At 48.7% G+C, this 14,729-nt stretch overlaps 1 protein-coding gene across 1 annotated transcript in view; it reads left to right on the top strand.

Annotated features, from left to right (window-relative positions):
• Window positions 1-14,729, top strand: part of LOC132583340 (uncharacterized) — a 163,631-nt gene that overhangs the window by 95,986 nt on the left and 52,916 nt on the right. Inside the window, exon 13 of the mRNA XM_060255003.1 lies at window positions 579-732. Coding sequence (XP_060110986.1) covers window positions 579-732 — 154 coding nt within the window. The remainder of the gene's footprint in view (window positions 1-578; window positions 733-14,729) is intronic.

Genomic DNA, 14,729 nt, shown 5'->3' with positions numbered 1-14,729 from the left:
GAAGCTGGCTGGACATTCAGCTGGCTTTGGCGCCTAGTGCCAGAGGGGATTATAGTAGGGCGGTTTTCCTGTTCAGGAGTTGCATGGGGCGTGTGGTGCTGCAGGATTACTGGCCAATTCCGACGGCTCATATTATGCAATCCTGCGCGTTGCAGAGAGTGAGGTTTGGAGTTGAGGACTGTTTAGGTGCCACCTGGCGGTGCTGGCATTTGTTGGGGAAGCCCACGGGTTTGCTGATAAAGCCTACAAAGCGATGGGCATATGACAAAGCGGCTTCCCAGTTTCGGGCACTTGAGAGCACCGCAGGGCCGCATGTTGGTTGGCTGGTTACGTGGCACGGGTTAGGCTGTCCCCTTTCTGGGACCGCGCTGCTTCAGGCGGCCACGTTGATGGCCTTTTTTGTTTTTTGAATGTTATGGATTAGCTAGTCGACTATGCAGTCTAATGACTGACACTGCGGGAAGGGTGCCCCAGTCCGGGATCCAACATGGGTTGGTTGTCTGGGGGCCATTTTTTGGAGTGCAAGGGTTTATCGCCTCTTGGTCATGACTTGTTCTGACAATTTTTCTGTTTTTCAGGTGCTGTGGCTCATAGTGAGAGGCAGCGTGTTCTCTTCTGCGCGCACAGCAGGGCATTCCAGGCGGTCCTTCGAGCCAGGCGGTCTTCAGCGGACACCCAGCTGGGCCTCAGCGACGGGGCAGTTGGAGAGTGGCTGAGTCGCCGGGGGCCGGTGTGGGCTGTAGTGCGGAGAGAGGCAGGGCACCCTCTCCGCACATCTGGGTCTTTCACTTGGGCGGTCTCAGGGGAACACCTATGGCCCAGCACTAGTGTGCAGGTGGTCTGTTTGAACCGCAGATGGGCTACACGGCTCAGTGTGGGGACGACAGACCACTGAACAGCCTCACCTGAGCTTATCTTTCCATGGGGGATTGACCCTAGCACAGGTGGTGAATGGCTGGGGCCTGGCCGCTCGGCAACAACCCGAATCTGGCGGGCTTGTGCTGGGGGCAGGGTGGTTCGCCCTTTGGACAAGGCGGGGTCCAGGTGTGACCCCAGGGGCTTGTCCTTCTCGGCTGGTCCTAGTATGGTCAGCTAGATCGCTATGCAAGACTTGGAGGTTCTCCCTTTCACCTGGGGAGACAGGGCGCGCTAGGCGCAAGGCCAATAGAGCCCTGGGGAAGCCATGGATAATGGCTCGGGCATTTTCTCCCTCATCTGGCCATATGCCAGATGGGGTTTATCTTTCAGAGTTGGGTAGCCGGGCCTTTTTAGATTAGATGCGGCAGGGTTTGTGGTCGGCTCGGGGCCGTCCGTTGGGGCGCTAATGCCTAAGCAGAGGCTTGGCATTGGCGGTGGCTGGAGGAGGTTTTGGCCATAGGGTTTTCAGGGGAGCACCTATGGCCTAGCACCAGTGGTGCGGGTGGTCTGTAGGAACCGCAGATGGGCTACACGGCTCAGTGCGGGGAATGCAGATCATCGAGAGCCTCACCTGGGCGGATCTTTCCATGGGGGATTGATGCTAGCCCAGGTGGAGAATGGCTGGGGCCTGGCCGCTCAGCTACAACCCGAATATGGCGGGCTTGTGCTGGGGGCAGGGTGGCTCGCCCTTTGGACAAGGCGGGGTCCAGGTGTGACCCCAGGGGCTTGTCCTGTTCAGGATCCATCCCTGCCAGTTATAGGTTGATTAATTAATTAATTAATTAATAAAGCGGCCCGGTTTTATACCCAACACTTTGTGTCTGCCTCTTCATTCCGACTGAGGGGGCAAGGGAAAAAGCTAGCTTGAAATAGAACCGAATCTGCTCCAGGAAGCCCAGAATGTAAAAAGCAGCTTAGAGTCAGTTAAAGGGGAAAAATGGGGCGGGGGCAGAAGATATCAATCTGGTTAAGTCTTCCCCCTAAGAGTCCTGGATGAGGAAATTGGGTGACAGAGGTCTTACTTTCTAGTTGTACAGCCCCCCAGTGATTCTTTGCAAGCCCTCAGCTTGTGCGACTAACTCTCAGGTCCTTTAAAACATTGATGTAAAAATGGATATTTGCAACTGCTTTTCCCATGCTGTGGACAAAGGATTCAGTTCCCTATGGACTGAAATTTCAGAGGCTTCAATTCATGCTTGGAATGTATAAATAAATAGTCATTGTGAGGTAAATTAGTTTATATAGTGTGTTAAACTCTAAGGTTGTCATGGAAGTTGGTATCTTTCTAGGGACAATAAGAAAGACATGTTTTCAAAACTCATTCACTAGGGGACATATTTCTTGATGCTTTCTGGTACTCCTGAGTTTTTAAATTTCCAATTATTTTGAATCCTAGGAGCTCACCTGGTTTCCTCTGGACTCCTTTGGTGAAAAGATATAAAGATCAGTCACCAAATCCAGAGGAAAAAATGCAGAAATCCATCGGTAATCAGGCAAGTAAATTCTGGGGAAACAGGACTTGATCTGCTGCAGATGACTGATTCTTCAAAGTTGGCATCCTTGGGGCAGGGCCTGAAGTTCTCCCAAAGGACAACTTTTCCTTTTATTAATATTCAGGCAACTGGGCTGGGTTACTTACTTATGGGGTGGACCATATTCCCCATGCTGTTTAATATGGATGTGAAACTGCTGGGAGAGGTCATCAGGAGGTCTGAGCTGCGGGGTTACCAATATGCAGATGATACCCAGCTCTACCTTTTTCTCCACCTAATTCTGAAGTTGCTTTTCATGTTCTGAACTGGTGTTTGGAACCCATAATGGGCTGGATGAGGTTGAACAAACTGAAACTTAATCCAGACAAAACAGGGGTTCTCTGGGTTAGTAGAAAGGTAGACCGGGGCATTCGGATCTTTCCTGTCTTGGAAGGGGGTTATAATCCCCATGGAAAGTCAGGTTCACAGTTTGGGAATGCTAATTGACACAGCAGTCACTTTTGAAATCTGGGAATTTGGATCTTTTTGTCTTCAAAATGCTTTTCCCCAGCTTTGGCTTCTGCATTAGCTGCATCCATTCCTGGTTCAGATTTTAGCCACAGTGATGTATACCTTCCTTACGTGTAGTCTGGACTACTGACTGCATTGTTCTCTGCTTGTGGCTACCCTTGAAGAGTGTTCAGAAGCTGCAGCTAGTGCAGAACACAGCAACTAGACTGCTGGTTGGGACCAACAATCCAGACCATGTTGCCCCAATATTGCAGCATTTACACTATCTACCAATCCACACCCAAGGCCTATTCAAAGGCAGAGGTGCCACTTTTCAAAACTTTTTTAACCTTTAAAGCCCTCTTGGCTTGGGACTGGAGAATCTTCTTCCATATGTTCCTTCCTGGGAATTAAGATCACAGGGACAGGCTCTCCTTACTGTCCCATCAATCAAAGAAACTCCTTTGGTGGGAACACAGGTGTGTGTGTGTGTGTGGGGGGAGCGGTTTGCAGGTAGGGTTGCTACTTTTTGAATTGGTTTTAAAGTTCAAAGTTTGCATCAGGACCTACCCTTCCTAGATGAGTTTCCTTTCTCTGCACCTGCAAGCTCTCTGGAAGGAACCTCTAGGGTCATCTAGTCCAACCCCCTGCACAATACAGGAAACTCACAAATACCTCCCCCCACACACCCCCAGTGACACCTGCTCCATGCTCAGAAGATGGCAAAAAACCAAACAAACAAAAAGCCCACCCCTGGAGGATCCCTGGACAAACTGGCCTGGAGAAAAATTGCTGCCTGACCCCAAACTGGGAAAAAGCATTCCCTGGGCATGTAAGAAAGAGCCACAGGAACTAAGCATTGATTCAACCCTTCCTGCCCTCCTTCTTATGATCATTTGCTTCTCCGACCGATTTCTCCCTAGGCTTGTTCTGGTCTCGGAGCCCCCCCCCCCACCTCAGTGCTTCTGTCTGATTTCATACAAGCTGCTGCGGGGCTGCAACTTGCCCTGCCTCTTTTCTGCGGTGAGCAGAAACCAGTTTTCAGAGGATCTTGCTTATGTATTAAAAGGCAAGATAAAAGGACATAGAAAAGAAAAAAAGGCTATATAATAGAGAGTTGTATAATAAACCATCAATATGAAAAGATATTACAGATTACAAGATGTCTCAGGCATAAAATAATAGTTATTTCTCTCCAGTTAATTCTCTCCTCCATCACAATTTTAAGAATAATTTCTTTAGACTGCATGATTGTGGTAGATTATGATTAATTCATTATTTAAATGATGATTCGAAAAAACTAAAAAAAGAGAAGTAAATCATTTTACCATAAAAATCATAGATCGTATTAACATAAATCTAAACTAAATTAATTTATATAATGTCCTGCATATGTATTTAAACTTTTAAAATATATTCGGATAGAATCATGCTACATATAATATTATAATACAAGAATTATTATATAATTAGTATTATGAAAACCTTTCTCAGGGAGCCCTGTAGCACAAAGTGGTAAGTGCAGTACTGCAGTCCAAGCTCTGCTCACAACCTGAGTTTGATCCCAGTGGAAGCTGGGTTCAGGTAGCCAGCTCAAGGTTGATTCAGCCTTCCATCCTTCCGAGATCAGTAAAATGAGTACCCAGTTTGCTGGGGTTGAAATGTAGATGGCTGGGGAAGGCAATGGCAAACCACCCTATAAAAAGTCTGCAAAGAAAACGTTGTGACATGACATCACACCATCATACCTTTGCCTTTAAACCTTTCTCACTTTTTCATTTTATGTATAACATTTCAATAATAATGGTACATAGAGTTTTCTCCAAAACTGCTAGAGCATCCCTGCACAAAACTATAGAGTTTTCCATGAATTCCTAGAGGGTCCCCGTGCGATGTGCTTGCCACAATATGTCACTTCTGGGCACCGCATAGCATGTGTGGCAATGGGATTCTTGGGGGGGGGGGATCCCCTGGTGGCCTCTTCCCTGCTGGTGGGTTGGAGTCCGCTAAACCGGGGGATCCACCGCCCCCTGGTAGGAACTTGGCAGCTCAACACAGTAAAAATCCAGTTGTAAAACTCATTATTTAGTGTAGTGTGAATACACCCAAACACAATTATGAACTCGGGGAAACCTGAACTGCCACAAGAAACTCTGAAGAAATGTTGTTGCTGTAACTAAAATGCTAAGTAAAACACCTTTCTGTTAAGAACAAAGAATACCGGAAAAACAGCATCATTTTTCCTGTTTAAAGAACTCTGTATTCCCTACAACTTTTACTTTAGCAATCCCAGTCCCTGCATGTATATATTTCCTGCATGTAAACTTGTTATTTTGTTCTACTGTTAAACTGCCTCCAGTGCCATCTCCAAAGGGAAGTAACAAGAGGGCTCCTGCTTTTCCACAAGTTCCTGGGCTGGGCTAAAAGCTGAATTATATTCTGTGGACAGGTATGGTCAGAAAATGTTTTTTTTAAAAATATATTATTTACATGCTGTTAGGAGCTATCTAGTCACAGCAGGGAATGAAAGAATTTTGGCTAGAACATCTGCCTCAGAGTAGGTAAAGTGACAGGGATAGTCTATTCAGAAAACAGATACAATGGCATCTCTGGCAGAAAACAGATACAATGTGGGGGGATTTTTGCCGCCTTATTGGAGAAGAGCAGACATCGCAGCCCCCTTTGGGCGCATTCTTGCAGGGGCAGGGCTTGATCGGGTAACCGTCAAGCCCCTGACTCCTTCCTTCAGTCCCTCGCTGTCAGCTCGGAGGGTTGGAGGGCATTTCGCTCTGCCGAGCTTCGGGGGATCGGGCCTTGTGTTTAGGTCGGTCGCCCTGGTGGTTGCGTCCTGTGGCGGGTCTGTGAACGTCCGGAGGTGCTTTGAGCTGTGTCGGGTCTGTGAACGTCCGGAGGTGCTTTGGGCTGCGTCGGATCTATGATCGTCGCTGGATGAGTCATTTTTTTTTTTTTTAAAAGAGAGAGAGGCGGTTTGTGGCGCACGGCAGGGAATTCAGTGCAGTGGAGCCGGGTGCTTTTGTGGGCAGTGGTGTGGTCTGGCATTGAGGTGCTCCCCCCGGGAAGGTCTTGCCACTTATCCATCCCCCCAACCTCCGCCCCCATCACATTTCCCTCATTTCTCTTGTGCCTCGTGGCTTGGCAGCCATCTTGAGGCTTGTGTGCTTGGCAGCCATTTTAGGTGCGGGAGCGGCCATTTTAAGGGTGGTTGTTTTGGGTGGTACCTTTTATAGGGCTGCTGTGTGCAGGTCTGGGCTCTGGTGCCTTTTTTTAAAGTTTTAAGCATTTGGGCCTTTTTTAGTGGTTCCTTTTTGCATTGGGGATATGTTGGGGTGTAAAGGGTCTGGAAAAGGAAAAGGCAAGCAGCCAGCACATAAGGTGCCTAAGCTGCTGCAGAAGCGCCCTCCGCCGCCTTCATCATCTGATGAGGAGGGGGAGGATGAAGTGAATGCGGCTATTCTTTTGAGGCTGCGGGCCCTAGAACAGGCTTCTGGTTGCCACCTTCTGTGATTTCTCAAAAGGGGCCTGTATCAAAAATGGCTTTGCAGGTGGAGATACTAGCTAGATTATCCATTTTAGAGGGCAGGTCTGCTGCCACCTCTGGAGGAGCTGTGGGTCTGAGTGCCCCTGATACAGGAGCTGGGCCTTCTTTAGGTGTTTTGGGTGCAGGTACTGTGTTGGTACCTGCTGGATTGCCAGGTAAGTCAGGAGATGGCTCTACTGCCTTCATGGGGTCTTCTTGGCCATGGGGGCTGTGGAGAAACGCCATTTTAGTCAATGTTGGTGCTTCATTGGGAGGGAAAACATGAAACTCTTAAGCAGGCTTTGGCCTAGCCTCCCTCCAACCCCCCCTCCCTTCCAGAGCCAAACCAACAACTCTAGGGGGAAAGTCTCCTAGAGAGGCAGGAAGTTCTTTTGTTCTTTGTATTGGAGTTAGCAGGAAGAGAAGGCAGTCCTCAACTGGCGCTCGAGGGAGCATGTGGTGAGCATGGGGGGTCCTGCCTGTGAGGCTCCCAGGCAGTCAGACCAAGTAAGTCATCCCCAAGGCGGGGCAAGTTTAGACCAGGGACAGTAGGAAACGTTTATAAACACCTTTTCTTTGTCATGCTGTTTGCTGTGTGGGTGCTGTGCTGTGTAACCTTTTACAAGCAACTGTTTTTGTTTTGTTCTTCTTTTCTTTTCTTTTCTTTTTCTCTTTTAATTAAATATTTTTACTGTTTTAAATGCTGGCAGTCCATCTCTGTACCACATAGATCCCCAACCGCCTTAGGCCACGCTGTTTTAAGAAGGGGGCCCCGGGGAAGGGGGAAGGCATGCAGTTGGATAAGGTGCCAATCCTCCAGGGGTTCCTCAAAGAAGTGCTGAGGTCTCTGTGATACCCAAGTACAGGGTGGCAGAGGACCTTGAGGCCTGGCCTCATAGCTGGAGAGGGGGATTGGGAGTCCTGTTCCTCTCAATCTGAACCCCTAGACTGAGCAGGTGGTGGCAGCGAGCCCAAGGGGCAGGAGGAGAAATAGCTCCCTCCAGGAGTTGGCGACTCAATAGGGAGCTGATGGGACCGGGTCCGAAGGCAGAATCGGGCCGGTTCCGTCACAGGGGCCTTGGGGACTTGCGGCACCTAATGTGGTAGGTTTGGCTTCTGGGGCTTTAAATACTCCCTCCACTTTGGGTGGGGACTCCTAGGCTAGCTGGGCATGGCCGCATGGCCAGTTTGGACCATTTGGGAGTTGGCCAGGGGCTGGACAGCAGGGGGTCGCACCTTCCTTAACTGGGGGTTGGGGTTTACCCTCCCCATATGGGGCAGTCCCTTTTGGTGCTATGACCTTTGGTGATGTCGCCTTACCTTTGGGTGACCACCTTTAGCTGGCCACTAAAGAAAAGATCCTGAAGGGAGAATATGTGGATATTTTCTCCCTTTTATTTCGGGAGCTAGAAAAGAAGGATAAGGAGGATCTTGATGACAAGGAGAAGGAGAAGTTGAAAAAGAGGGAAGTGGATCGGACCTGGGCTAATTGGCTGCCAGGCTTTTTTGTGTATGCGGGAGTGATAGCGTGTACTCAGCCTTGGAGGGCTGCAGCGCTAATCCAGTATATGGACATAATATACAAGGGGTACACGATGTTTAGCGGCCCTGCCTGGATTCAATATGACAAAGAATTCAGGATGAGGGCCGCTTTGTACCCTTCCCTTCCTTGGGACCGTATACATCAACAATTGTGGTTGCAGGTTATGTCAATTTGGGAGACCGCTCTGACAGCGGTCACCTGGTTGCTAAGGAGTCCACTTCTCCTTCTGCTTCGTCATCATCTTCCCACAGTTCTGCGAGGCAGGAGGTTCAACCCCGCTTGCTTTGTTGGGAGTTTGGATCACAGGGGGGGTGCAATAGGACAGGTTGCAATTTTAAACATGAATGCCCCATGTGTGCTGGCCCACACTCCTTTAGCAGCTGTCCAAGAGTTCGGCCGCATAAGGGCCAAAAGAGACAGGGCGGGAGTGGGGGTTCCTCCTAAGTTGGAAAAGGGCCCCAGCCCGATAAAGGTGGGACCTCTTGAGCGGTTGCTTATTGGGTACCCACGCAGGGGTGACAGTTTATATTTGTTGAAAGGTTTTACAGTGGGTTTTAGGATTCCTTTTCAGGGTTCTTGGATGCCAACTTGGTCTCGGAACCTTAGTTCAGTTAAGGGTTTGGAACACATAGTGGAGGCTAAGATCGCCAAGAAGCTGTCGGAGGGTAGGATTTTGGGCCCATTTTCTAGTCCTCCAGTGGTTAATCTGAGGGTTTCCCCTTTAGGGGTGGTACCAAAGAAGGCGTCTGGTGAATTTCGTTTGATTCACCACCTTTCTTAACCCAAGGGTTCTTCAGTTAATGATGGGATTCCTGAGGAACTATGCTCAGTTAGGTATACTACCTTTGATCTGGCCATGGGCATCGTTCAACGCTGTGGGCAGGGGGCTGAGTTAGTGAAATGTGATATCAAATCTGCGTTTCGCCTTCTCCCTGTCCATCTGGATGATTTTGAGCTGTTAGGTTTCTCTTTGGCAGGTAAATTCTACATGGACAGGGCTTTTGAGTGTTTCAGCACTTTCTTGGATCATGTGCAGCTTTTGAGTGTTTCAGCACTTTCTTGGAATGGGCTGTGCGCGAAAAAGTGGGATTATAGGAAGTGGTTCATTATCTGGACGACTTCCTGTTTGTGGGGCCTTGTGGTACTGGGCGTTGCGCTCAGTTGTTGTCCAGCTTCATTGAGCTGGCCGCTGAGTTGGGTGTGCCTGTTTGTGGGGCCTTGTGGTACTGGGCGTTGCGCTCAGTTGTTATCCGGCTTCATTGAGCTGGCTGCTGAGTTGGGTGTGCCATTGGCTGAGGGCCCGGCCCAATGCCTTGTATTATAGGGAAATGAGTTGGACACCCTGGTGCAATCATCCAGAATACCTTGTCAGAAGCTTGGGGATTTAAGGAACAGGGTCAGTTCTTTTCTCCTTAAGAGAAAGGTTATGCTGCTGGAGCTTCAGCAGTTAGTAGGGCATCTTAACTTTGCTTGCAAAGTGGTTGCCCCTGGCAGGGCCTTTCTTCATAGGTACTGTGACTCTATGGCGGGCCTTCGCTTGCCTCAGCACAGGACTAGGGTTACCAGCAGCATGAGGGAGGACCTGCAGGTGTGGCAGGAGTTTTTGGATTTCTTTAATGGGATTTCTTTTTGGAGAGAGGACATGAGACTTGAGGCGGAGCTTCAGGTTATGTCCGATGCTGCTGGGTCGTTAGGCTTTTGGGTTTATTTCCGTGGACATTGGTGCGCGGAAAGTTGGCTGGATTCATTGGTGCAGGCTGGATGGAGTAGGGATCTTACTTTTTTAGAGTTTTTTCCCATTTTGGTTGTGGTTTGGTTGTGGGGGAGTGATATGGCCGATCGCACGGTGCATTTTTGGTGCGATAACATGGCTGTGGTTTTTGTCATTAACTCCCTTTCATCCAAATCACAAAGATTTATGAGGTTGGTTAGGGCCTTCACTCTGCGTTGTCTGCGGCTTAATATTTTGTTTTTAGCCAAGCATGTTCCTGGGGTGAATAACGGGGTGGCTGATGCTCTCTCTCATAAACAGATGGAGAGGTTTCGTCAGCTGGCCCTGGAGGCTGATCAAGATGCGGTGCCAATGCCCCAGGAGCTATGGCTGATTGGAGAGCCGTGGCCTGCAGAGCGATAGGCCTAGCCATCGTGCCTAGCACCAGGAAGTGTTATGAACGTGCTGTGTGGCAGTTTGGAGACTTTAGGTCCGAAGTAGGGTATCGCATTGTTTGGCCCCTCCCAGTGCGAAATCTGCGCAGACGCTGCGCAGTGAAGAGGGATGTCGCTCCCGAGTAAGGTCAGTGTGAAAACGCTCTTTGTCCCCTGTGATTCTTAGGGGTTTGAAGGGGGTTTGGAGTGCAGTTTATGCATCTCATTTTGAGGCTGTTTTATTTCATGCAGCCTCTTTGGTTGCCTTTTTTGGGGCATTTAGAATCAGTGAGTTAGTGGCAAGTTCCAGGAACAATGTTTCCAGCAGGGCTTTGTCATTTCGGGATGTTAGGTTAACAGATGGTAAGGTGGTTCTTACTGTTAGGTTCTCCAAGATGGACCAACGGGGTATTGGGACCGTAGTGGAGCTGGGTCCGCGTTCAGAGGTGGAGCTTTGCCTGGTTTCTGCATTGGCTGATTATTTGGCTGTGCGGGGAGGCTGCGAAGGGTTGTTGTTTTGTCATTACAGAGGCAGCTCTCTGACAAAACATCAGTTTTGGGCAGTGACGTCTAGGGCCTTAGCTCTTTTGGGGTTGGCAGGAGTGAGGTTTGGTACCCACTCCTTTAGGATTGGGGCGGCCTCTACGGCTGCAGCCCTGGGATATTCGGCTTCGTCCATTCAGCGCCTTGGTGGTCTCAGGCTTATAAGTGTTATATTCGCCCTTTGCTCCACTCGTAGCTTTGTTCTGGAGATGGGGTTAGTTGTGGTTATGTTTTAACTTGTCTGTTTCTCTATTTAGGTGCTGTTGTTCCTGGCTAGAGGAGCCGAGTTCTCATCTGCGGGCACAGTTATGTGTTTTGGGCGGCACATCAGGCTCGGAGAACTGCTGTTGGCTCTCAGCTGGGACTCAGTCAATTTGTTACTGTTGAATGGCGGGGGCAACAAGGTCTTCAGTGGCCTGGTTTGCTTCCATTATTATTTCATGGGAGTGTGGCTCCTCCTCAGGTTTTGATTATTCACCTGGGGGGGAATGATCTCAGGCTAGTTAAGGGCAAGGCTTTGATCTTGCAGGTCTGAGATGATTTCAAGTACATAAGGAAGAGGTGACCTGGTACCATTATAGTTTGGTCGGCCATGATTCCGCGCTTGGTGTGGCGCGGTGCTTGGAATCCAGCTGGGATAGAGCGGGCTCATTACAGGGCAAATAAGGAGATTTGCAGGACCTTGGAGGGTGGTTTGGGCCACTTTTTGCCCCATCCGGATATTTCTACAAAATATCCTGACTTCTAAAGAGCGGATGGGGTGCATCTCTCGGAAAAGGGCAATATGCTTTTCCTGAGGGATCTTCGGCAAGGGCTTGGCCTTTCGGTGGGTGCTAAGCCCTAAGTAGAGACTTGGTCTTAGTTGTGGCAGGTTTTTACTGGGTTTGTGGTTCCATGCAGCCAGGGGAGGACCGGTTAGCTTCCCCCTTTCGGGGAGTTAGGGGTCTGGCATGATCAACCTTCGGGTTGTGGTGACTCGAGGTGTGAGAATGCAGACTGTCCTGGAGACTTGATTGGAGGGTGCCTTTCGCTGAGACGCGCATCTGGTGACTGGGGCCCTCCGGTGTGGGCCTCCCTGCTGGGCCTGCCTGATGGGAGCTGTGATGCACAGCTCGGGCTGGGGAGCCGGGTCTCTTGCCTGCTAAAGGCAGGGGAGTGGTCTATGAGATCCCTGGCCCTGGCCTGGCTGCAATTTGGTTGCCCTTGCCGTTTCTGTTTAATTAATAAAGTGGCCCATAGTTTTTACCAACTCATTGTGTCCACCTCTTTATTCCGACTTGGGGGGCAAATAAATAAAGGAAACGCTTCCACTGAGATGCAAGAGAATCCAATGACTACTTGAAAGAAAACATTTATGAGAAAATAACAAAAGAGCAGAATGACATGATGGCAAGTGTCAGCAAACCCTCTGATGGGGCAGCTGCTGGGGCCCATGGTTTCTGGCAGGGCCTACTGCTGCCGGCAGTATTCCCAATTCCTCAAACTGAAAAGAATCATTTTTTTCTTCAAAGTGTTTGCAGGTTGTTTTTGGAAGGGCTGGAGACCAAAATGGGCAGAAAGGGAGGAAGTGAGCCTTTTAAACAAGTCAATAAACCTTATGACGTAGATCTCTCTGTATGCCAAGCCTCTGAGTTTTGCCTTGTGCTCATTTCTCTCCTTACCCTCCAGTTTGCCAGGGAGCAATGTGTTCAACAGTATTTGGAGGTGAGCCCAGAGCACTTTTCCTCAGTCCACCATGACCAGGACCCCTTGTTTGTTTTCAAAATGTATATCACCATATCATGAATCTTTGTTTATGTTCAATAAATCTTTTTTTCTATCTTTTTCTTTCTTTTTTCCAGGATTTTTTCTGAGCAGGAAGACAGTTCCAGCTGGCTTGGTGTCAGGGGGTGTGACCTAATATACAAATGAGTTCCTGCTGGGCTTTTTCTACAAAAAAGCCCTGTTTCTCATATCATATGTACTTTTCTTGATTAAAGCATATCACAAGACACAATGAGCAATGAGTAAACTAAGGGTCTAACATTCTGTTAAGAAGCATTATGACAGCCATTGAGCCACCAGGAGGATAATATTATACAACTCGGTATATCAGAAGTTGCTTCAAGCAACAAAGGAAGTTTCTACAAGCAACATAGTGATTATACAACCTGGCATATCAGAAGTTGCTTTAAACAACAAAGGAAGTTGCTACAAGCAACACAGAGCTACACAGAGCCACACTGCAAGTTTAAAAGACCAATTTTTGTCTCCATTTTAGAACCACACTTCAGATAGAAAAGAGTAGAGATAGGAGAGGAGATACTAACTTACTAGCTAAGGATGGCAGCAGATGGCAGGAGGGCCATCTGCTTCATGGTGCCAAGAGAGGACATCATGTCGTCCCTCTTGGTGTGTGCAGGGAGAAGGGGGCGCTTCTTCTGAGAGAGCAAACAGAAGGTAGGAAGTCGTCCCTGAGAGCACAATCTACATTTCAAAGAGGACAGTGGCAGAAGAGTAAACACAGGAAGGAAAGTGTGCCTATCTACCTATCTGTTCCTTCTTGCTGTGAAGTCTGGAGGCTGAGGCAGGGGACAGCATTTTCGTTTCCAACATCCAGGGGTGGAATTCTACCAAGAGCCTTGGAAGCTCTTGAAGGATTGGCTACATCAGGAACATGTGGCCGAATATGCAAAGGAGCTCCTGCTAGATTTCCACCCCTGCAAACACCATTGACAGCCTTAAAGGTAAAAACTGGAACTCTGCATTGACTGTCCCCAGGAACAGATGGGTCAGATGACTAGTGCAGAAATTCTGGCCCAGGAGTGATATGATCCTTGGATCCAGCCGCTCACTTCCCTCATTAGAGTATCTCAGAGTAATAAATATAAAGAAAAGATGAGGTTTAGGATAGTAGAGTTGGGGATGAAAGTAAATGGGAATGAGAAGACTGTGATCAAAGTGGCATTGCCCATCTTCTGCTCAAGCCCTGAGTGAGAGGACAGGTAAGAAATTTAAATTATATTAATCCTTGAGTAGAGCAGAGAAGGAGGCAGATGATGTAAAGTAGGATCATCAGCCCTTCTTTTTGCAGCATATGATTTGTCTACTCATCACTTACCATGTTCTTCTCTTCCCGTTCCAGTAGCCAACATGAGACAGGACCTTCTCCCCATTTAAAACTTATATTGCAGCCCTTTTAGCCCACCTTTCTCCAAATGGAGGGCCCCTCACTGTTATTCTGGACCCTTCTTCTTGATTAGAGTTGACAAGTCCCTCCACCACTATTGTGGGGGGGGGGGGGGGACTTGTTCCTCATGTGTGTGGCACGATGACATCACCTGGAAGTTGCCCAGGCTCTAACTATGCACAATGTTTGCTAAATGCATTGAAGACTGTTGCTCTTCTCTCTTGGTGGTCTTCTCCATTTGAAGAAAGGTGGGCTAAAGGGCTGCAATATAAGTTTTAAATGGCACCGGGGATGTCATGCTAGGAACACTCAAGGACTCGCAATAAAATTCTATCGTACCATAGAGTTTTTAACACAAGTCCTAGAGTGTCATACCGGAAGCGCTTTAGAATTTACGGTAAAACTCTGGTGCCATAAAGCTTTTGGCACGAGTCCTAGAGCATTCCCAGCATGATGTCCTTGGCGCAATGACATCACTTCCAAGTGACATCATTGCAATGGGGATGGCATGCACCAACCGGGCTCTTTGGGGGTGGGGATCCCCCTGGTGACCTACTCCCTGCCAGTGGGTTGGGGTCCTCCAGGGCAGGGAATTCCCCACCCATGGCGGGAGCTTGGCGGCCCTACTCTTGATTAATGCTCCTCTTTCATAAACTACTTGCACAGGGGACCTTTCCTTTTTTTTCCTTCATAAACTAAGAATGAGTTTGTCATCTGTGAAGGCACACATCTCGCATCTGCTTAAATCTTTGCTTGGGATTCTCCATCACCTTCAAGCTTCTAGTCCTCACTGCCATAGAATTCCCTCTGCCTAGTTGGTGCAAGTGTTTTGTGGAGTCTGCGAATAGGCAAGCGTCAAGGAGCCAATGCTGAACCCCATGGGTCTTCATG

This window comes from Heteronotia binoei, chromosome 15, assembly GCF_032191835.1.
Source record: "Heteronotia binoei isolate CCM8104 ecotype False Entrance Well chromosome 15, APGP_CSIRO_Hbin_v1, whole genome shotgun sequence".
NCBI lineage: Eukaryota > Metazoa > Chordata > Lepidosauria > Squamata > Gekkonidae > Heteronotia > Heteronotia binoei.
This window is presented reverse-complemented; position numbering and strand designations above follow the sequence as displayed.